This window comes from Pelobates fuscus, chromosome 1 (genome assembly GCF_036172605.1).
Source record: "Pelobates fuscus isolate aPelFus1 chromosome 1, aPelFus1.pri, whole genome shotgun sequence".
Taxonomy (NCBI): Eukaryota; Metazoa; Chordata; class Amphibia; order Anura; family Pelobatidae; genus Pelobates; species Pelobates fuscus.
In genome coordinates this window covers 364645825-364670943 of record NC_086317.1, presented here as the reverse complement: position 1 = coordinate 364670943, position 25119 = coordinate 364645825, and the positions used below count along the sequence as shown (strand labels likewise).

Genomic DNA, 25119 nt, shown 5'->3' with positions numbered 1-25119 from the left:
TTTTATTTTGCCATGTTGTAATTTAAAAAAAAAAAAAAATGATTAAAATCTCCGATATTGTCTTACTGTTTGTATTAGCAGGATGAGTTCTGTGCTAGGTCCAACTAATGAATGTTATTTCAGTCATCGCCAAACTCATGTCAAATCACATAATTTTCTTATATGATTCAACAATTGCATGCATGGAGTGTATTTGTATTTATCAACTCCCTGCATGGAGTGTATTTGTATTCATCAGCTCCCTGCATAGAGTGTATGTGTTGCCCTGCTTCAAAATGCCAAGTTTAACAGGTGGTATCAAATTGTTGTTACTGTCTAGAGAGGTTTACAGTGACAGAGACCATATCTACAAATATTTGTTTCTTTAATACAACACCGTAAGATTCTATGCAGATAGGACAGCGCTAAATAGAAATCAATCCAGTTCTTACCTGCTTCAACAGTATTCATGAGTAAATGTTTTTTTTTTCTTTTCAGAACATAGTTATAAAAGTATTTTTTTTTTATTTTTTTTAAATGTGATACTCCATGCACATTAAGGACTAAAGCAGGCTGAAGTGCTCTGTGTGCTCCACCTTAACAACATATGGAGGTTCAACACCAGGGGACTCCAGGCACTAAGACCAATTAAATCAGATGAAATGGTTATAGTACCTATAAAGTGTCAGGAAGCCCCCCCGATTGTCATCTTGATGGCTATGTTGAGTGTTCCAAAACTGATTCGTATAATGCAAATTTCTCTTGAAATAGAGATTTTTATGAATTGAGACAAGGGGATTATCTGGTTAATCTCCATAGCTCTTTAGAAAGCTAGTGTCCTTTTACCCTTGCCTTCTTTTACATTTCTTTCATTATGTTATTCCTCAATGCCTGGGTACTTTCACCTCTGTTGTTCTTCCTATAATCGTTTTTGTACCAAATCATCTACATCTTTCTATTGGTGTGCGCATGTAAATTTGAGTATATGTATAGATCCCCCACTTGTAACGGTTTCTTTGCCAAATCCCAGCAACATCATGCCTGCCTTGCCCATTTATCGTATGTTTTTGTATTTTTGTTTTACCTGCAGCTTGGCTGTATGAATAAAAGGATTAGCAATCTCTCTTGCACATGGTATATTGACAGGGAAAGTTTCATATGATGGATAACTGTAATGGAAAACGGAGTACAGAAGTGATGAATATGGCTGTTTGTACCACAGGAGGCGAATATTATGTTTTGCAGGAATTACTAATAGTGCAAGACATCTCATGTATATTTAACAGCAAGACATAGAGAAAGAAGGGTCCCAGTAATATTTATAGATTAAATGTAACCTTTTTGTAGAAGTGCTACTATAAATTCATATGCCACTCCTTCCTAAAGCCATGGTTTCAGTGAATTAACTCTGTCATCTGGAACGCCTGCATCTTCTTTCTGAGACCTCTTTAAATATCTTTCAAAATGGAAGCAGTGATCATGAAATGATAGTTGTGGTCCTCCTAAGCATTCACTGCTTGAAAGCATGTACAATTTATGAATAATTTAATAGAATGCAAAAGAGCAAGGCTTGATGTAAAGTATCTTGAAAAACCTTGTAAAATATAACATGTTTAAGTAGTTAAAGGAACACTATAGTCACCTAAATTACTTTAGCTAAATAAAGCAGTTTTAGTGTATAGATCATTCCCCTGCAATTTCACTGCTCAATTCACTGTCATTTAGGAGTTAAATCACTTTGTTTCTGTTTATGCAGCCCTAGCCACACCTCCCCTGGCTATGATTGACAGAGCCTGCATGAAAAAAAACTGGTTTCACTTTCAAACAGATGTAATTTACCTTAAATAATTGTATCTCACTCTCTAAATTGAACTTTAATCACATACAGGAGGCTCTTGCAGGGTCTAGCAAGCTATTAACATAGCAGGGGATAAGAAAATCTTAATTAAACAGAACTTGCAATAAAGAAAGCCTAAATATAGGGCTCTCTTTACAGGAAGAGTTTATGGAAGGCTGTGCAAGTCACATGCAGGGAGGTATGACTAGGGTCCATAAACAAAAGGATTTAACTCCTAAATGGCAGAGGATTGAGCAGTGAGGCTGCAGGGGCATGTTCTATACACCAAAACTGCTTCATTAAGCTAAAGTTGTTCAGGTGACTATAGTGTCCCTTTAAATGTAATTTATAAATTAGAAGGGTGATACTATAATAACTGTAATTTTTGTTTTATGAATACCACTAGTCAAATCAGAATATCCAAAATGTGTGCTCTGGGAAAAAAAAAAGTTTCATAATGTTGGATAAATATATTGCAGTAACTTCCATTTTTTTAACTGTATCACCCAACCACCGTTTTAAACATATTGCTTATTATATGTTACAGACTGAAGTCTGCTTTATGACTCTAAATGAATAGTGTCAATAATATATTATTGTATCAGTCACTAGGCATTATAAAAGGCCCCAATATTCATTTGAGCGCGTGATCAGACTGCATAAAATTAGTGGTTTTATTAGGGAGCGCCAAAGGTACGTCCAGTACAGATAGGAAAACTAGTTCCTTCAAGCAAGCAATAAAACGTCAATAACAATTAAAAAAAGAATAAACAGTGCAATTATATTTCCTTCTGCAGTGAACAATGTGAACAGTATTGTGTACAGCTTTTTATTTTATCGAGCGTAGTGCAGAAATAAGAGGAAGAATTTTGTCTTGCATATTATGTAATTATTTTAAATAAGGACTATAGTCTGTCTATCAACACAAACTGTTCCAAAGTGTCTGCAATGTAGATATCTAGATACGAGATGTAATCTCTACACAGTTTATTCCGTGTAAAGCAAGACTGAGAGGGAAAAAAGCACCCAGAATATTTAACTGTAACTTAACCTAAGTATTGCACCTGTTGTATATGTTTGCCAAGATTGCCCCATTAAGCAAAAGCAAGTTGGTTTCAGAATATAGAGCGGGCACTAACATATGTACATCTTGGCAGTAAGCAAGTAAAAATGTTGTGTGATTAAATCAACTGCTTTTTACCATGGAAAGCATACCAGCTTACCACACTATACACTTATTTAGAGCAAAATGTAACTTTGAATTGCCCTTTTATCATCACATTCTGCTTGTAGCAGCAGTGAACTCATATTTCTTGTGTTTGGATTTAGCCAGTTTGAGTGATACCAGTCTTATAGTCCCTAGATGATTTATTAAAGGAACACTATAGGGTCAGAAACACAAACATGTATTCCTGACCCTATAGTGCAAAACTCACCGTTAAGGTGGCCCCCCATTATCCCCTTAAAAGCATAAAAAACTCACCTTATTTTTAGCGCTGTGCAGGTCTGCTGGCACTGGCCCCTCCCTCTTGGTGACATCAGAATTACTTAATTTTAGCCAATCCATTCATTGGCTAAAACCAGCAAGGGGGCAGGGCCAAACACAGTTTTGGCCAATCAGCACCTCCTCATAGAGAAGCACCTCCAGTGGCCATCTGAGTGGCTGCCACTTGGAGGTGTCCCTAGAAGCAATGCAAACACTGCCTTTTCTCTTAAAAGGCAGTGTTTGCATTAAAATGCCTGAAGGCAATGATTATACTCACCAGAACAACTACATTAAGCTGTAGTTGTTCTGGTGACTATAGTGTACCTTTAATAAAAGATAGAGTGGGAAAAAGAGACTTAATGGGAAAAGTGTGTCCTTTGTAAATAAGCGGAAGAACATAACTTATAGTATGATATTATCCTTTTCTGGTGAAGTTTTCCACAGTTCTTGCCCCATATAAGCACTTTGTAAGATTACTGGCCAAGAAGAAAGTAATCTAATCAAGTCGCATATAAAGGAGTTAGGAAAGTCCACTATGTCTAGAAGGCATGGCAATGATAAACCAAGTGTAGTTTACACCTTGTATAAAAATGTTTTTTTTTTTTTGTAGACAATCTCATAATGTGCAAATATAGAGATCAGATTGATTCTAGTTAGAGGAGCATCTTAGGGGTCAGGTGCAGCAAGATCTAAAATACTGTTTTCCAGTCTTTAGGGCACATGAAAGGCACAGTTATTTTTTTCAGTATCCACACTGGATCAAAATTGGGAAATAGAAATCTTGGACTGCTAAGAGTTCTTAGAGAATTGGCATCTAGAGTATAATGTTAAGTATGCTGGTACACCTCCCAACATTTCAAATATGTAAATGAGCACTTTAATTTTAGGGGTGTGAGTAATGATATGGCTACTCTTAGAAATGTTAGCTCCCTTTATACAACTAGAATGTTATTTGGAGCAAGAACAATGTATCTTATTTACACATACTGATTTATTATATTTTAAAGACCCATTACTGTGTGTTTTTACCATGGAGCTCTGTTCTACACTCGAACACAACAACAACGTGGAGCTCCTAGACAAGAGGGCTGATTGATTTGAGTCCAAAATAGGATCTGTCTCTCCTAAATAGGGACACTTGGGAGGTATTCCCAGGCTTTAATGTTCTGCCTTAAAAAACAAGGGGGAATCCCCTAAACGTGTGTGCATTGCTTCTCCTTTAGTATCAATAGCAACTGCATGTTGAGTAGCTGTAATAGCTTTCATTTACATGAGTGTTAGGTAAGCCTGAGCCCTTCCACTGGGCACTGCAAACTCAGACTTTTCCTTTCATAGGTTTTTAGTATGTGTAATCCAATCATAGAATCCTTATTGCAAAATGATTAACATTTCGCATGCTAGTAAAAATAATGCCTGTATTGTACTGTATAATTGTGGAATTCTTACTACATTGAAAAGTGACTCTGTTTCTAGTTCATTTTCTCTGCAGGCTACACTGAGCTGTGGTTTATAATGTATCCACCCCCAAAAGGACTTCACTTTGACAGATCTTTGGAAAATTATCTTGCTTAGTATTGTCGAAATTTGAAATTTATAATAAACTTAATTTCAATTATTGAGTGTAGATTTATCGACTGTTAACTGTTATCAGCACAATTATATTTAAGACATTTCATAATTTGATTTGTATGGATTCTGGAATAACAGCAAATCTATATGCTGTAAAATCTAATTTGCTTGACAAAACCAATAACCTGCTTAGTGTGCCCTATTTTTCACTCTACTGTACAGGCAGTTATATACCTGATTGTATCACTTCGTGTTATCTAAAACATATTTTTAATGTGCTGTTTATTGTTGATTTATTGTTATATTACATGCCAGGCCAGTGCTGGCTAGTGTAGTATGGAAGCAGCATTCTCTAACCATTATCTACACAATACCGCTTTTACTTCTAGTAGATGTGGGTCATATGTTTTGTTCTTTCCCCAGTATTTTATTTATTTTAAACAAAGCATTTAAGCGGCACTGTCACCCCCTTTCCCTTGTAAAATGAGAATTTTGTAAACAGGGAATTCTTATTTAAAAAAACAACAAGGGGGGAGGAGGGGAGGGTCTCTTGAGATATATATATATATATATATATATATATATATATATATATATATATATATATATATATATATATATATATATATATATATATATATATATATATATATATAGTTTTTTCAGAACTTGCACTATTCCAGTAAAATGTGTTTGAATTTCCTTTTTTTGTATGACATTTTAATGGCAAGGTCTCTAGAACCGAACACAAAGGAGTAGACTTGTCAAAGTGTCATATTAAGTAGTAGATCTGAAGCAATCCAGTGAATTCCACTCATTTACCTAGTGATTGTTCTACTTTCAAAATATTACACCACTTGTCAGATAACGAAACTTGGATAAATCTCCCCTAGTATTATAAGAGGTTTTCCAAGTGATCAGTCAGCTTTCAACAGCATTCCCTAACCTTTCTCATAGTCCATAGCTAAATAATTTTATATTTGATTAGCTCTATAAAAATGTTTTTTTTTTTTTTTTCATTCTGGTTTTCTTTTTACCTTTTTTTTTAATGCAATGAGTATAATTTTATTGTTTTGATCTGTTAGTTCAGTTTGAGACTGTGGGAAAAACACAAGTCCGATGTCTACACAGTGTGACTCACAAAAGCAAAACTATTTTACACAGAGGAAGGTTTTTATTTTTTTAAATGTTTATTTATTCATATTATTTATTACTGGAATTTATAAAGTGGCAACAGATTCCTCTGAGCTGTACAATTAGTGGAGAACGTACAATATACACAGACAAATACAAAAGGTAGAGAGGGCCCTGCCCGTAAGCTGAGAACTTGCCACTGAAGCTCTTTTATACAAAGTGCTTAGCTAGATAGCCCATGAGCTTACAATCTAAAGGATACCGTGGGGATTTGAGACAAGCGGTAGCAGGTGAAATTTGAAGGTGATGGCTAAAACAGTTAAAAGAGAGAAGCAGCTATTGGTAAAATGTAAAGGGAATCTCAAAAACCTGGAGAAGCACGCTATATATTTAGGGGGAACCTGGGTGGGAAGTGGTGAGAGAGAAAAAATGCAGAGCATCACAATCGCTGTTCCTATGAGATTAGGCCTAAAGAACAGAGCTGGAGATAGAACAGTTATATGAAGGTATTTACTGCCAGAAGGAGCATAAGGGAGAGGGGGAAGAGGAGCAATGTGTTGTATACAATTGAAAAGTTTAGCAACCAAATTCTAACACCCAAAATATTTATAACTGTGTACATGAAATATTGGTCAGAAACATTAAATGACAATGATAAAACCTGCATGCACAGAAAATAACAGTTGCAAACTACAGGTATAATTGGAAACAATTCAATAGTAACACGTGATAATATAGAAGCCATATAGGAATAAATGAGGTGAAGTATCACCAAGCTTAATTCAGTACGTTGGAGTTACTGCAGGATGTTAAATGCAGAGCATCACAATCACTGTTCCTATGAGTGTGAGATGAGGCCTTGGAGTTTTTGCTGTTTTGTTATTTCGGTACCATTTCAGTTGATAGTTGAAAAATGCAGTAATGTAACACAGCAGGAAATTGCAGAAGAAAACTTGCATTAAATAATACCATTTATGAAGTTTGAGTTCCACCAGGATTAAGGCATTTTTTTTTTTGTTAGCTTCAATTTATAGATAAAGCTGAAAGTCGTGAAGATGTCTCTGTACTTCAATAATATTACACAGGTGAACTCTGAGTTAAATTTGCAACCATGAAGCATAGTCCTTCTCATTAAAACATAGGCACCAAGTTTTTGAAACACCTTGGAGATTTGAGTTCTATAAAACCATATTCCCGAAGTTTCTAAAGGGAGTAGCTATTGTTCTAGTGTTACAAGGAGGACATCTTGTGGCTGCATGGGGAAGTTAACATGTTTTATATCAGCAGTGAACTGTTATTTTTATTGTTTTCTTCAGACATGAGGAACTAGATGTCTGTTTTTGCTTTTATTTTCCCATTTTTGTTGTAATTTACTATAAAAAAAAACAGTAAAATCTTGGATATTGTCTTTCTGTTATCTTTAGCAGGATATGTAAATTCTGTGCTAGGTCGACAGGGCAGCCTCTTTTATCTCCCAATAGAGAATGTTATTTCCGTCATCGCCAACAACAAGTCATGTCAAATCACATAATTTTCTTATATGATTCATCAATTGCAAGCTGTTTTTCCGATCATTCGTTGGAGCAGTTTTGTCACATGATTTGTGAGGACAGGAGCAAAGTGCAGCATGAAAGCCTGTTTAAACACACTAGTGCTGCATTTGGTTGGAATTACAAGACATTTCAGCCTATACACAAGCACTTTAGTAATGCTCTTATTGGCAATCCTGTTTGGCTGCCTTGCATTCACAGTCTCTGTTTACAGGAACACTCTAGGAACCATCACAAGTTAATTGCAACAATGTTATGGTGCAGCAAGGTACTGGGTGCTATCTTATCATAAGGGGTTCAACTGTTAATAATGATTTAGTCCCAAACTTTTCTATATGCCCTGCTGCTTCCTTTGTTGATCCAAAGCTTCAGTCAGGAGAGCCTCGAACTGTGCGCCACTGAGCGCACTAGCTGACACTTTTAATCTATCACTATCAGAAATCAGAATGGGATGTTAGTGGTAGACTGAAAGTGTCAATGGACACTTCTGGCCTATTGGTCGCACCAAGTCAGAGGCTTCCTTATTGTAGCTTTGGACTAACCTTGTAGAAAATACTGTTTATTAAAGCGAGACTCTTGGCACCACAACCACATCATTGCAATAAAGTGGTTATGGGGCAATCAGTATGCGCCTGGGACTTTCATGCACTATGACAACTTTATTGCAATGCTGTTGTTTTGGTGTCCACAGTGTCTTTTTAATACACGTCATTTTCAGCATATAAATATATAAACATTTCAACAAAGTAAGATAGAGCTATTCAAATTAGAGGCTCAATATATCTACAATGTTTCAGAGGATATATTATACAAAATGATCCCTGTTGGATAGATCGGAAAGTAGAGAGTTAGGTCTAGAGAAAAGGTGAGTATCCACTAAACAACTGGTACAGAAAACCCACACCCTAGGTTGAGTACATAAAACAGAAAAAAGAGAAGGCAAAAATAAAAAAATATATTTTGCTTCAACCAGGAGTAGATGCCAACACCTAAAATGTTCATATAAAAATACTGTTAAATGAACGTATTCCTAGCAGAAGTGGTATATCTGCTAAACAGTAAATTGAAAGGAATATCTCTGTAAAATCAACAGTAAAAAACATTCAATCTTATGAGACAAGTGTCAGAAAAGGAAATTGGATACAAAACAAATGTGTCTCCATGAATATACGCTGTGTCAATTGAGGCAGGACATTATTCAACAGTGTTAATAAATAGGACCCAAAATAAATAATGAAATGGAAAAATAAGTCCAATAAAGTCTCTTAAATGTATGCCCTTATAAATTAGGCTATTATACTTGCTATGAGGACAGCAGGGGAGCTAGCTGATGAGAGCTAAAAAATACTCTAGTAACAGACTAGTATCCCCATGAGTAATAGTTTGGCACATCAAAAGTAAAAAATCAAAAATCAATATCCTTTTCTGACACTTGTCTCATAAGATTGAATGTTTTTTACTGTTGATTTTACAGATATATATTCCTTTCAATTTACTGTTTAGCAGATATACCACTTCTGCTAGGAATACGTTCATTTAACACAGTATTTTTATATGAACATTTTAGGTGTTGGTATCTACTCCTGGTTGAAGCAATAGATTTTTATTTTTTTTATTTTTATTTTTTCTATTATGATTTATCATGTCCTACTTTTAATATAGTAAAATAGTGGATCATAACCTAGTGCAACCTAAATAACTCTTTAAAAATAGAAATGATTTAATCACTTTGTGACTGCTGATTTACCTCGTGCCTTCTTTAAAAATTGAGACTGAAAGTTAATGCATGTCATTTCCATGATTGGCTCACAGGATGAGTCAAATTAGTGCCAATCTACTAAATGGTGCAATGTTAGGGTTGGATTATTGTTGGTATCAGGATTATTGTTGGCTAGTATTAGATAGGGCCATTCTACAATACAATGTACTGTTAAGGTTATGGTTGGTTAGGGTTTGGTACGGTTAGCTAGGTCCGCTCTATTAAATAGTTTAGAGTTGCGGTTAAATAGGATTGGGATTAAAGAAGGGTTTGAAGTAGTGTCAAAGATTGAAGCTGGTCAGTATGGTGACACAGATAGTGTCACTATATAAAATTGCATGTATGGGAACATACAGAGGCAAATATTAAATTTTGGTATTGCTGTACTTGGTAGATGAAGCAAAACACAAATCTGGAGTCTTTGAACTTGTGTAACACAGAAGACTTGTGAAATTCACCATTAAAGTTCAATATTGATGTGAAAAATGTAAATAATTCAAGTGTCCATTATTAAATATTCTAATTGTTTTTCTTTTGCAAATGATATGCCATAATGAGAATAAAGTACAGCTGGTGCTATTGTTTTGCCAAGAAGTGACATTATGCCAATACATCAACCAGTGGAAAGGTGAAAGCAAATTGGCATATCTCTTACTTGCCAATGACCTGGCAAAGGTCTGCAACTCGGCAGCAGTAGCAAAATACACATCTGGGGTTTTAACAATAGCGGCGGGCCTGTCATAAAAATACAGCTCATTGTAGTTGTTCTGGTGAGTGTAGTTCGTTCCTGCAGGTATTTCCATGTAAACACTGTATTTTCAGAAAAAAGACAGTGTTAACATTAAAGCCTAGGGACACCTAGTGTTTCCTGGGGCCAGTTCAGCACCTCCACGTTCTGCATGGAGACATTAATTGACATTAACATTGATTCAGTGCATCTCTATGAGAAGATGTTGATTGACCTGGCTTACCCTGCTCCCACCCCGCCTTCTTGTCAATCTCAGCCAATCCAATGCTTTCCTTATATGGAACACATTGGATTGGCTGAAATAATCAATTCTGATTACGTCCGCCAAAGAGGCAGATCTGGGTCAGTCAGCTGGCGCTGGGGAAAAATGTATGTTTAATTCTTTCTAACCTCCCCCCCCTCCAATCTACTTGTGACATCAAGTAGATTGGTAAAGTCACCAGTTTAAAGGAAATATTTCAGAATTGATATATATATATATTAAATTACACACACGCTCTCTTACTTGATGGTTGTAAGATACCAAAGTAAACTGTCTTGGTTGGGTAATTAATTTCCCCTCTGCAGCATAGAAACTGTACATAAAACAGTATAGCAATTTTAACGTCATTTTGCAGTATTATTATTATTATTATTATTATTGTCGTCATTCATACAGCGCCAACTTATGCCGCCGCGCTTTACAATATTGTAAAGTGGGAAATTTAACAATAAACAATAAATGAGACCATTACGAAATGTTACAGTAACAATAGGTAGATGAGGACCCTGCTCAATTGAGCTTACAGTTTAGAGGCATGGTGAATCTACATATGGCTATTAACACCTATTGTCCCAGTGTTTAGGGCATAATTTAATTTTGAGAATTAAGTACCAATGCTTTTATAAGGATTATAATCTAGTTTGTATATTCTTTGTCACTTAGCCACAACTGTTTAATACTATACTTATAGTACCACCATGTGGCTAACTCTAGAATTACACTGGTAATTTTGTAGCTAAAAATATATATATAATTTTGAGCACGCTCAGCATGCAGAATGAAATGTTTTGAAGCCTAGGTATGCAAGATTTTTGAAATCTTTATCTTTCATATTCTCTTGGGGACAAGTTTTGCAAAAACATTCAAGAGTTGCAATATTTAAGGTCATTTCACTATTGTAGTACTAGCAAAGAAAATGATTGTGCTGCTTTTTATTTTTTATTTTTTCAATGATTTTTCGCTCTGTTTGGAACCCTAGCTTTTAGTGAACTCTGGTTTAAATCAAATTTAGAGAGACTACAAAACCTCAGTGCATTTCCTGAGAATTGTCTGTTTTACCTTCAGTCCCATATGAAATTTGGAGCCTCTATGCCAACTTACCTGAACACGGAATATGCCAAGTTATACTATCTGTACCCATATGTTTACAGCATCACTATCTAGAGTTTAATTTCACATTTGATGCAAAAATGTGGCTATGAATTTTTTTAAAAATCTGATACCAATGAATTGGTGCACATCTTACTTGTTGAACGGTTTGCTTGCTATTTGTATGCAGGAAGCTTCATTTTTTTTTCTGTAAGATTTTAAAAATGTAAAGGAGATATTTTCGGTAATATACTGAATTAATTTATTTTCCCCCTTGGCAACTGCATAAATGTCTATATCATGCAAGGCTACAAAATATTCTCTCTCAAGATGTGCTTAATTTCATTAAACATTCATATGTATTAAAACTTTATGACTGGTTGTGTAAGTTTGAAGAACTTTAATTTATTCCAAAAAAAATAGTGAAAATGATTTTCTCCCATTAAATACAGAAATGTTATATGGACTAATAGAAAAGTTATTTAAATTTCACTGCTTGAGGCATTCACATATAGATAAGAGCAAATTTCTGTAAATTATGCTAGTCTTTGAACAGGCTGTATATATGTTACGTGTTTGCCTGATTGATTAGATGTAGCATTAAGTCTGTGCTCTTGCAAGTTCTTTTAAATAAAGTGTTAAACTTTTATTGACTCTTTTATTTATTTTTTTTAATTTAATTTTTTATAGAACCTGTGAAACAAATAAAACTTTTATTTCTTCTAGTTAATGGAGTTTGGCTCCACAGGCACAGTGGTCTTCTGAGTTGTATTTGTTCTTCAGAAAGACATTTAGATTTTATTTTTGTTTCAGCTCCTCCTGTGGCAAAAAGCGCACATTACAATAAAAAGCTTACTCACTGTGCATTGTGAGTATGAATATATGCTGTCTTTTAAATTTGAATAGTGCAGTTTGTGTTTGATATTATCCTGTCAGCTGATACTACATATCCTCTATTTACTGGCTTTTCTTTTGTGCTTGTTTTCTTATTAACCATGCAAAATCTGATGCTCTAGGGCTGGTATTTCTGAATAAGAGGCAGGGGTGTATACATGATGGGAACTTGATTCTAAGTATATGAAATATTGGCTTCCAATAGATGTAGATCTAGTATATGCAGCTACTGCAAGCCCTACCCTTTTTCAGATTGGCCAATCACGGATTTACCGTGTGATTGGCCAATTCTAATTAGTACACGTTTATGAGAAGTTTTAAGAGGTGCACTTCATCAAAGCGTGCCTGTCTCGTACCATGGCTCAGTGGAGCTAAAGAAAGTGAAAGAAAACCTCCCTAGCTGTCAATCATACACGAAAAATGTACAGATTTCCCTTGAAATTAGCTTTTGCAACAAAAAGCACTTTAATTAGCTGTATCTGTGTGTTTCCAGTGTTCCTTTAATTAAAAACATAAACATTCGCTAGCATTTCTTTTTTTTGCTTTTTTCTAAAAATTCTTTATTTTTATTGTGCTTGTTGTGTACAGACAGCCTGCATTGCCACGACAGCTGATGCAAGGGTTTCATTATACATAATATAACATTTGCATGGCAAATACTTTTTGTGCACATTTTGGTATTATTACTAGTAGATAATAGTTAAGCTGTGTACTAAGTAGGGATGCAATAAAACAGGATATCTCAAGCAGGGCAAAGAGTAGCTCACAGACGAGCTTGTGTATATTGGAGGTTTTGTGCCATCGGTTTAAGAGGCAAGGCCTGTTTGGAGGCATGTGAAACGGTAAAAACCAGCCTAGTCTCTCGTCAAACCCAGCCTAGTCTCTCATAATTAACATTGTGGATTACATCTAGTCTGAGGGTTTTATCTTAAAGAGATATAGAAAACATTAGCTATTCAACTTAGCTAAACTATGCCGACTGCCATTCTTGGGAAGATCATCGGTAGATTCCGATGTTGTCGCTGGGCAGTGAGGACTATGAGCCTCTTGGGAACATCGAGTGTAGGACATTAACATTGATGGCCATAGCACAAGAGGCAAACACCCCCTTTAACATGTAACTTAGTGCTGAAATCAATGATTGGGGTGGGGGGAGAAAGAAAGGGGTACGTATAGCCAGCGGGTGAGGGTTTGGTGAGACGTTGTTTCCAAGGACAGCTATCTGTCCACACATTGTGCAGGTTTAAGTACTTAATTATCGGATAAACAATGCAACACATTAAACAGTAACTTGGATAATAGCATCATTGTGCGGTAGCATTGGACATTCAAGCTGTATCAGTGTTAGCGGTGTTATTCCGTTGGGTAGCCGGGTCAAACGGGCGAATAGTGGCCAAGTCCCATGCCTGTGACTTAGGCTTAGGTGCTGGTGGGTGCGGCCATGCCTTCGCGGGGGGAGACCAAGTTGGTGGAGAATGGTGCCCATTTTAGATATGTCAGCAACTTTGAGAGTCCCAGTCTCGTGAGGTATCAAAAGGCTTCGTGGTGCTCCCTATGTATAGGGTTTCTTGCGTTGCATCAGCACTGAGGTTAGTGGTCTCAGGGATCTCCGCTATGCCATTGTGGCCCGGGATATGTCAGGGTAGAATAGTAAGGAATGTCCCTCAAATTGGTATAGAGAGGTGTTGCGGACCGCTGGCATGAAGGCCTGCTTGTCTGGGCCATGTTGAAAACGCACAATCACATCCCTGCTGTTTTGCTGGGAGTTCGCTTGCGGTTGTGGTAGCCTGTAGCACCCCTCCAGCATCATGGCTTTCACTCGTTTTGGCGCAAATAAGCTGGATAGCAGTCTTCGGATGAGGTGGGGGATTTCTGCGGTTGTTACATTTTCAGCCAGGCCCCTTATTTTAACATTGTTCCATCGCCTACGAACTTCCATTGCTGCAACTTGATGTTGGGTTTGGATCAAATCGTTCTTGGTCTTAGTCAGCTCGTTCTTAAGGCTATTAATGCGGGCCTCGTGTGCTGCTGTGCTGATTTCTGCGTCATGCAGTCTCACTTACACCCCATGGATTTCCTCTTTAAATGAGTTGATGTCCGCCGCGATATGTCAGCGTAGATCACCCAGGAGGGCTTTCAGTCGGTCTTCATTGACTGGGGGGCTGCTCTGTGTCTTAGGTTTGCCTGCTCTCTGTGTCTCCGCCATCAGTTCCAGGTTGGAGAGTGAGTCTTCACTGGATGTTCGGGACGGTGCGTCGGAGAGCGGCGCCATGACAGGTCTCGAGGATGCTTGCGGCCTCCACAAAAGCTCGCCGATATCGGCGGTGGATGGGTGTTTTTCCATCCGGCATTTTTTTTTTTTTTGCGCCCCATTGTCGTGGTAAGTTGGGGCTGGTATGGCAGGGTAGATTGGGCAAAAACAGCTTGTTTTTCCCCGGCTTGGACGGAGCTCCTGAGAGACGCGTCCGTTCCGTGCGGTTGCTGGCTCCGCCCCCCTTCGCTAGCAGTTCTGCCTACATGATGTATAGATTGTACTTTTAAACACCAAATTGTGTGTACCCTGACAAATAACGTTTAAATGCAATAGGATAAACTGCTCTTGCATATTTTCTGTGTTCTAAAAGAAGAAAAATAAAGTGCACATATTTTGTTGCCGTAGCACTCTGTCTACAAACAGATTATGCTCTTTAGGACTATGTGCTCCATTATACAGTTATTAACTTATGTCTACTGGGTTAAACCGTCTGCCTGAAGCTAGTTCTAATTCTCCTCCTGAGTACTCACAAACAAGGCTTGGTGGTTATTTTTACATTAACACAGACAATTACAATTTTGAGAACATTTTCATATGCATGATTTTGTAACTAGGAGAACCATTAAGTTTCTCCTCGAAGCAGTTGAATGTAGGTGCCAGACATCTAACACTGCCATGCAAATTAGCTTTCAGTTGACCAGGAACATTATCACCCGCTCAGTTAATTAGATAAAAAATATGCTATTAACTTGTCAGCTTTTTAAAGTAAACGCTATGCCTCTATGTTTTCAGTTAGAAAATAAATAATTGAATTTGGCATGTTACAAGTCTAAGCCCTTCATTACAGAGGACTGAAAATCTGTATTTTTGCCTGTTGTTCAAGTAAACAAGCATTCTCTCGGGCAGCTCTCCTGCTCGGTTTCCCACTTATGGGCCTTAGCGACACTGGGGAACTGATTAGAAAGCTACAAGTTTTTTTGTTTTTTTTTTAGCACTCTCTCTTAGGCATGCTGCTGGTGTGTTCAGGGACACACAGGGCCTTCTATCTTGCAGCCAGATCCTTTTTTTTATATGGTCATTGCATATCAAGGGAAGAAAGCGGCAGATGTATGCATTTTTCAATAATGTTTTGCAGCCTACGATGTGTAATTCTCCCGAATAATGCTGGCAACTCCTCTAAATAATTTAAGGAGGACACAAGCCTGGAATACAGCCTGATCTATTTAAAAAAAAAAAAAATGATTGAGAATATTTTGTCAGAATGAACAATGCATTGTGTTACACAGGGTAATCTTTTCATTTAGTGTAACAGGCAGGTTTGATGTACAAGATTAAAGGGAAAGAAAATCTATGCACCTTTCCTGCACCTGTAACAACTTTCAATAATTGGAAAAGGTATGGTGCAGAAAGTACCCTGCGAGCACTGTCGTAAGGCGGAGTGACTTAAAACCGTTGCAGTTGAAATCATCTCACCATAAAACACCATTGTCAAGTAGGCATCCAGAACCCTCTGCTCCATGGAGCCCAATATACATTTTGCTCAGGTTATTCTTTGTAATGCTAGGAAGAATATGCAGGATTTCCTCTGTGAAATAAGTGAATTGGATGTTTTCAAATAGGTTTTTAACTTTTATAATAAAATAAACAATCAATATGAAACAAATAAAATAATGATACAACAAACAAAGTGAATTGGATGTTATGTTCATTTCAAGTTTTGTTGTCCATATCTAGGGCGTTTTACAGTAAACGATTGCATTTTTATTTATAAAATACAGTTGGGTCCGGAAATATTTGGACACTGACACAATTTTCATAATTTTGGCTCTGTGTGCCATTACAATGGATTTGAAATGAAACCGAGATGTAACTGAAATGCATAAGCTTTAATTCAACGTTTAGGAATTGCAACCATTTTCATATATAGTCCTTATTTCAGGGGCTCAAATGACAGCTTGAAGTCTGGAACGCATATGGACATCACCAAACGCTGGGTTTCCTCCTTTCTGATGCTTTGCCAGGCCTTAACTGCAGCTGTCTTCAGTTGTTGTTATTTGCCTTAAAAACAAAAACAAAAAAACCCACAAAACTCCTGGGTTGCTGTTGCAGTATAATTTCAAAGGTCACTGTCCATCTGTCCAATAAACTTCACTGAATTTGGTTCAATCTGAGTAGACACTTCAGAATTCATCTGGCTGCTTCTGACTTCTGTCACATCATCAATAAACACTAGTGAGCCAGTGCCATTGGTAGTCATACATGACTAAGCTGTCACACTTCCTCCACCGTGTTTTAAAGATAAAGTGGTATGCTTTGGATTATGAGCTGTTCCATACTTTTTTTCATGATCTTAGTTCCCTCTGTCCAAAGAATCCTGTTCCAGAACAAGGCTGTTTTTTTTGTTTTGTTTTATTTATGTTTCTTTTGGCAATGTCTAATCTGGCTTTTGTATTATTGAGGCATATAAATGGTTTGCACCTTGTGGTGAACCCTCTGTATTTGCCCTCATGACGTCTTCTCTTTATAATCGATTTGGATAATGATATGCCTACCTCCTGGGATAGTGTTCATTTGGCTGGATGTTGCGAAAGATGTTTTTTTTTTTTTTACCATTGAAAGGATCATACGATCATCCAGCACTGTGGTATCCAATGGACATCCAGGCCTTTTTTTTTTTTCTTGCAGAGCGCACCAGTGCATTCTTTTTCTCTCCGAATGTGTTGATTTGGCCACACCGAATGTTCTATCACTATGATGGATTTTTATTTATTTTTTTGTATCCTAAGGATTCACAGAGAGCTCCTTTGACTGTATGTTGTGGGTTCACAGCAACAACTTCAAAATGTGATTTCCATACCTTGAATCAGCTCCAGACCTTTTACTTGCTTAATTGCTGAATAAATAATAAAGGAATTGCCCATATCTGCCCATGTCCATTGTCCTTTTTTTTTTTGGTCCCTTGAAAAAGAGGGAGCTACATATTAAAGAACTGTAATTCCTAAACCATTACTCCAATTTGGATGTAAATACCTCAAAATTAAAGTTTAAAGACTGCACCTTAAGCCCATGATTTAACCGTAATTTTTTTTGGTAAACAGTCAAAATTAGAAAACTTGTGTCCGTGTCCAAATATTTCTGCACCTAGCTTTAACTTAACAGATACATAAGATTTTATTTGCAAACTGGGTTAATATCTCTTTAGTATGAGTAATATGCATATGAATTGAGCTTCAAGAGGGTCTCACGGGATTCTCCATAGAGAAGTGCTGTACTCTTGCACTTCCTGGTGCATGAGGTTCCAGGAGCTGAAGGCAGAAGATGGCATTGCCCACAGGGCACATTCTCAGGTTAGCATATTTACCCTCCATTGCATCTTCAAGCCTCCTTACCTCAAGTAGGGATGCCACTTTATTTTTTTCTGTATTAATTTGTATTATGCTATATTTGCACCAAAGTAAAAGTTGTGCCTCTGCAGATGCTGGTGTTGTGAAATGCAGTGGCAGCTGGGGAAGTTTGAAGATGGTGGTGTACCAAGCTCCTCCCCAAGAACTTTACTACTACATATACAGTACATAGCTAGTCATACAATACAGAGAGCTGAGTATAATACAAAGATGCTCATACAATAAAACAAGCTGAGCACAACATAAAGAAATCTATAAAATACATAGAACTGTGCACAATATATATTCTATATTGTATCAATTTCTCTGGTTAATCAGCTGTCTGGCAGTCATTAAAGCTATTGGGGAGAGATAAAGATATTATACGTCTACATTTGGCAACGGCCAGGTGATGCTAGTGCTGTGCTCTCTCTCTTGTGGGCACTGTAACTCCACCCTCTGGTGCCATCATGTGATATCTTATCATGTCTTCCTGGTGATGTGAATTACCATGCCATTTGGAAGTAACAGGGAGCATAGAAAGCAGTCTCTGCTTTTGCATAACGCAGAGACAGCTAGCTCTTCAGTCCTACCAACATCAGGGTCTAGCTAGAGACTACACGTCTACTTTCTTTTCTTAGCATGAACAACAGTAAGCATCAGAATAAATGAAGGAAAATGCCAGGGGTGATCTAGTGTCATCCAACGGTAGGTAGTCAAACTGTTTATAGCATGGTTTGCCCACTTACCTATTTCACACTTGGCACCAACAGTTGTAACCCCTGCTTCCTGTCTGCAGGAGAATCCAGTTAGTTCTACAGAGGTAAGAAGAGCCATGCAGGACTGCGCTCATTGGAGAATGTTCAACGGAGTAAAAGGAATAGTTTAACACCATGACCACCAGACTGTAGTTGTTATCGTGCATAGAATGTTGCTTTAAGTAACCAAAATTGTGCGTAAATCCTTGTGGTGGCATTGGATGCATGATAACCTGGCATGTTATATGTAGGATTGTGTGAGTTCATTTTATTCAACTTGTTGTGCACGGTTCTTGTGTGCAAGACATAATCTATGTGAGGGGAAATTTGGATTAGCATTTCATGCGGCTTGAATCTCTTTATTTATTTTATCTCCAGGTATCTTTCTGAAGAAGGATTTGAATCTTGTAAGAGTGCATCAGACAAAGTGAATAAAAGTGCCATTCTCCTTGTTGCTCTCAATGTAAGTTACTTTTTTTTTTTTAATTTCTTTACATTTAAATGTCAAATTAGTTACTTTTAAAGCAACAATGTCTTGCGGATCAATAATAAGTACCCTCTAGCATTTAAAGCTGCACTGTCATGCTGACTGTTCCTATTGTTTTCTCTTCTCTTCCTCTCTAAGAATCTGTTGTTCTTTTCTTTATTTCTGATCTAGTTTTCTTTAAAACATAACATAAAGTACGGGCTACATGTATTTTTTCTACGCTTGACTTTCTATGACTAAAGGAGGTGCTTAAGTTAGTTCCATTTCCTGTGTCAAGGATTCAGATTCTGAGAGAGGAAGAGAAGAGGAAACAATAGGATAAAGACAAGTTCAGCATGACCGTGTCGCTTTAATGTTATGTTCGACATTATTTTTTTAGCGCATCTGTAGAATACATTCATTCATGAGTGCATACTCTGCTAAAATTATATGGTCAGTTAACAATCTGAGATGCTAAACAGCCATCGGCCTGGAATTTAAACACTGTATGTTGCATGCTCATCTAGTTCTAATGTTCGATCCCTGTGCATCAGTATATCTATTGGAGAATTTAGAAGACTGTCTAGCTGTTTCCATATTTAATTCAGAATTACCTATTAAAAGAGCCATCCACTAAAAATATAATTTTTGATTTCTTCCATATTCCCAACTTTTGAAATTGAATGAATCATACGCATATTTCCATTTCTTTTAATTTTAGCAGTATGTCAATTAATAACCACAAGGAACAGAATTTTGAATTCCTGTTTTAGCTCCAGTGAACATTTACACATTAGTAGTGTACACAGTAATGATATTCATTACTGCAACAGAATATAGTAAATCAGATAACGTAGTTGGCTAATGGACCACTGATAATATCTTTAGAATGTGTTCGACACTAAAAGTTACAGATAACATGTCTGTCAGGATAGATTCAGCCTTTCTTCTTTCAGAGTTCAATACAATGAGTGCAGTTGAGTTTTGTCATAGCAGATTCTTTATCCTGGGAGATACTTTAAAAGTAGAGAAATATAAATGCATTGCTATTTGTAAATATTCAATTCCGTCTTCTTCACAAAGAAAAAGTAGTCCCTAGAAGTAGTCTTTTGATTGCATTGGAATTTGAACGCATCAATATAAACATTTCATAAAGATTTTTATGAATTGCTCGGAAACTTTATCTTTTTGACACAACTGCAATTCTCCCCATGTTGTAATTTGATTGGATGGCAATATATCTCGGGGTAAAATTGTAATCAAATAAAGACTTCTAAAGAAGAAAATTAGATGAAGGTAAATGAGTGAAAACATTATTTTGTCATTATATTGAATACCCATCAGTCTGTGCTTTGAGGAATAACAGAAGCCAATACACAGCTGGTTGTTTTTTGTGGTGTGTTGCCAACTATTTTTTTTTTTATTAATTGGCCTCTTCTACACTGTTTTACTGTTTAAAAGGGTATTTGTTGTAAATCAAAAAGAAATGCCATGTGTACGTTATACCAGGCATAAATTCTAAATATTATAATCTTATTAAAAGAAAAGCTTTTTGGATTCCATATTACAGAGCTTTTTATTATGTGTATTCTATTAAGCTAAAGAGCTGATTGAATGCAATAAATCCCCTATCCGTAAAAAATATGTAAATATAGGTTTATAGATGAAAACCAGTAATGGTACTTAATAACCTTTGTACCATCACACTTCATCTCATTCAGAGCCAAAGCTATTCTCCTTTGGATGCCAGCAGCTTATGTTAATTATCGCATGGCAGAGATGATAATTTGTGCTTCAACCAAGCAATTTAGCGACTTCAAAAGTGAACCAGGAAAATAAAGTTAATTCTAGCTCTAAATTCATCTCACATAAATACACAACACTTTTGAAAGAACAAATTCATAATCCATTATTTTGTTTTAAATCCATTATATCACGAGTCAGATGATGTCTTCTGTTCTTGTATATCCACTGAGGATGCATGAAACACCAACATCTTTAAATGATGGACAAATTGTGCACTTTTTCATCAGTGAGTTTTAGCGTAATTGCAGAGGATAGAAACTGCTTAATAGTTTGTGTAATCTTCATCGGTGGAGGTTCTCAAATTACCTGACTTATGTCATTACAGTGGAAACCTATACTATTAACATAGCAGGCTTGTACCAACAAGGAAGTCAGGAACATAAAAGACAGACAAACCCCATATGCAAGTCATACACAGAAATCCCAGATCATGGCTTGATGAGGTACACCTGTTACCCCTCTATGTACAATAAGCAAAGAGTCCACTTCTCTTCAAGCCTTGATCACGGACAACTTGACAATGAGCAAATAACTATAAATAAAATGTGAGTGACTTGTAATTTACTGAAAATAAACTCAATTTTTATTGATGTTGACCACCCATAGTACAATGCTGAAGCGCACTATTACCTCTCTTGCCCAAAAGAAAATATTCTTTGATGCAGCCAATTCCTATTGGGGGCAAGGTTCTTCATCTTGAAAGAGACAGTTGCATTTAGTTCATGAAATTGTTCTCCCACCTATGTAAGTGGAATTGTGCCTTTTGTCAACTTTTATCAACCTTAGGATTGTGTTTGGATTGCATTAGAATTTCAGTGAAATTCCAACACAGTCAACATGAGTATTTCATAAAGATTATGTATTTACAAAATGCTCCGAAGTGACAGAGCTGCTTTAACATCCATGAGGCCCTTCCCTTTGCTGGATATCATTGCCTTGGGTTGTGTTTCAACCTCCCTGCTTGCCTTGTTGTTTCTTTGTGCATGACAATACTTAGAGCTGAGAATTCTAGTGGAAGTCTAGAAGGGGAAGTGCTGGCTGAACTGGAGTATTACGGTATATGTCTTATCTACTTTCAGTTGGGAGGGACTTAATCCCATATCATGGGCTGTCACCTCCCCAGGAAATATATTTGTCGATTTGTAATTTGAATATTCTATCCGTCATGGCTTTGGACAGACTTGAGTAAACCCTTCTATATAGTTTTTCTTTTTTTAAGCTGTTTAATGTGGTGTAGAGAATATGTTTAGCCTCAGAAATCATGGTTTGGAAATTCTTCTCTCTAGTTTAGATCAGTGGTTTTCACCAGTGAACCTTAAAGGACCACTCTAGGCTCCCAGACCACTTCAGCTTAATGAAGTGGTCTGGGTGCCAGGTCCAGCTAGGGTTAACTAATTTTTTTTATAAACATAGCAGTTTCAGAGAAACTGCTATGTTTATCAATTAGTTAAGCCTTCCCCTATTTCCTCTAGTGGCTGTCTCACTGACAGCCGCTAGAGGCGCTTGCGTGATTCTCACTGTGAAAATCACAGTGAGAGCACGCAAGCGTCCATAGGAAAGCATTATGAATGCTTTCCTATGTGACCGGCTGAATGCGCGTGCAGCTCTTGCCGCGCGTGCGCATTCAGCCGACGGGGAGGAACGGAGGCGGAGAGGAGGAGGAGAGCTCCCCGCCCGGCGCTGGAAAAAGGTAAGTTTTAACCCTTTTCCCCTTTCCAGAGCCGGGCGGGAGGGGGTCCCTGAGGGTGGGGGCACCCTCAGGGCACTCTAGTGCCAGGAAAACGAGTATGCTTTCCTGGCACTAGTGGTCCTTTAAGAAACTTAAAAGTGTGCTGCAAACACATTCAATACAAAGCTGTGCACTATATAGTTTTAAAATCTGGATCATTTCAATCCAAATGTTCTTTATGTGAAATAGCAAAAACTGAGACATGCTCAAAAGTTATAGTAAATGTTTCTAATTTAATTCATACAATAAAGATACATGCAATCCATTTGAAATAAAAGTTGCCTTTGCAGCTTACTGATGTTTTGAACCAATAGAAACCCAGGTTGGTTTGAAACGCTGATCACTGAAAGGACACACTGGGCAGATTTGCCTACATTTTATAATCTGAAAATGGTACAAACGGGATGTAGACATCAGTGGAATGTCCCTGCTCATTTAATTGGTTTCTGTAGTAATTCACCCACTTTTAGAACATTGCTTTTCTTGTCAGACCCTAACCTTTTGATCACCCAATCTCTCTTTAACCCCTTAAGGACCAAACTTCTGGAATAAAAGGGAATCATGACATGTCACACATGTCATATGTCCTAAAGGGGTTACGATCATGCCGTAAAAGCAATGCCTTCAAATTTATTTATTTTTTTTCAATTTTTTTTTTGGAAAAACATATTGAAATAATTATGTATACCTGCAATACTGTTCCTGTTTAGGTGGTATAGGAAGATTGTTTATAAAATGGCTTAGCCCATACATAATCATATAAATATTAGATAGCTAATTATACTGACAAAGTATAAAACATATGTGTACATAGCATACGTGGAGGAGTGAAACACGTGTATTGATCTTATAGTTTGTATATATGTACACTTGCATATCTCCATAAAGTCTGCATTATTTTAAATATAAAATAAATTGAGGACACAAGCAAATGCCCAATGTGTGATCCTTTATTTAAGGTGCCAAGTAGGTGGGGAATGTTTTGACTCTAAAGGCCTTTATCAAACCAGGTGCTGAAACATTCCCCACCATTCCCACAGGTTTCGGACAGGGAAGAAAATTTGGCCTGGGTCTTTTTGATTCACAGCAGCCCACTGGGGGTGGGGGCTAGAGAGGAGGTGTTTTGTCATCACCAATGACAAGCATGCCCCTCTTTAAGTGAGCATGTTGGTTAAATGCGCAGAGCACTGCCCATGGCTCTTCATTGGTAAGGGTAATGATGACTAGTTCCTAAACAACACTTTTCTTTTTCCATGGGCAATTGATATTGTTATTTCAGTATTTTCTCTCATGCAAAGTACTACTGTAATTTCATTTTCTTTTCAGACAGACCTGAGAACCATAGGAAAGAATTTTCTGCCCAGCGACATCAATGGAGGAAAAGCAGAAAAGGTAACTTTAAATTCCAATAATTAACAGTTTGTGTTCGGATTTATTATCCCTGACATGCTTTACTATTCCTGGGAAAACCAAAGCCTTTGTAATTTCTCCTCTTTATATTCAAGTCTTCTTCTAAGGCTTAATTTCTCAAGAGATTTCACAGATGAATTTGTGTTACGATTGTCGGCATCTGCTTTTGGATCTTCTTTGTCACTTGTGTAGTAATTTTCTCTTGATCTGATTATATTTTGCCTCCATCCTGTACGTGCACCACTAACGGAAGATGCACACGAATGCTTTGTTGATTCTTTAGAGAAGATTTGTTTGGTGAACTTAATCAGACTTGATTGTTGGTAAAAGATTTCTGCTGTGAGTTACTAGCTTTTACGTGCTTGATAACTTGCCCTGTTGTCCTGTCAACTATATTAATAAAATAGATTTTAAAAAAATATCATAAAGGAGCCTAGCTCTAAACACAAAATGTTTTTTACTATTTGTCTGCACTAGACACTAATGACTAATGAAAAAAGTAATCTCTCTTAACTCTACTCACACATATAAAATCTGCCACCACCAAGGCAATTTTTAAACAGGGTGCCTTATGTTACCCCATCAAATCAGGTTTAAAAAACACCCACAAAACACAAGTTAGCAAAAATTCTGTGTGTGTGTGTAATTTGTGTATGTGTTATCAGTGTGTATCTGTGTGTTTATGTATCTGTGTGTGAGTGTATGTGGCAGTTTGTATGTGCGGGGCAGTGCATTTGCATACATCCCAGAAATTGAACACCAACTCTACATACAAGTACACCACTGCTTTCAAATAACAGTGTCACGGCAAGGGTGCATAATTTATTATTGCACTATGGAATGTTGCTATTTAATATAATTTGTGCAGTGCATCAATAACTGGACCCCTGGCTAGAGGACAAATGGCAGAGAGAAATTGCTCTTTTGATCAAAAGGGGCTTCTGCAAGGTGTGAAACGGATTGCCCTTTTTGATCTATCAAAGGTCCTGCAAGGTGAGACATTTTA

General features: G+C 37.0%; 1 protein-coding gene across 1 annotated transcript in view; it reads left to right on the top strand.

Annotated features, from left to right (window-relative positions):
• The window catches only part of TDRD3 (tudor domain containing 3), a 223027-nt gene that overhangs the window by 43826 nt on the left and 154082 nt on the right, over positions 1-25119 (top strand). The window contains exons 2-3 of the mRNA XM_063425944.1: positions 19081-19165; positions 24030-24095. Coding sequence (XP_063282014.1) covers positions 19081-19165; positions 24030-24095 — 151 coding nt within the window. The remainder of the gene's footprint in view (positions 1-19080; positions 19166-24029; positions 24096-25119) is intronic.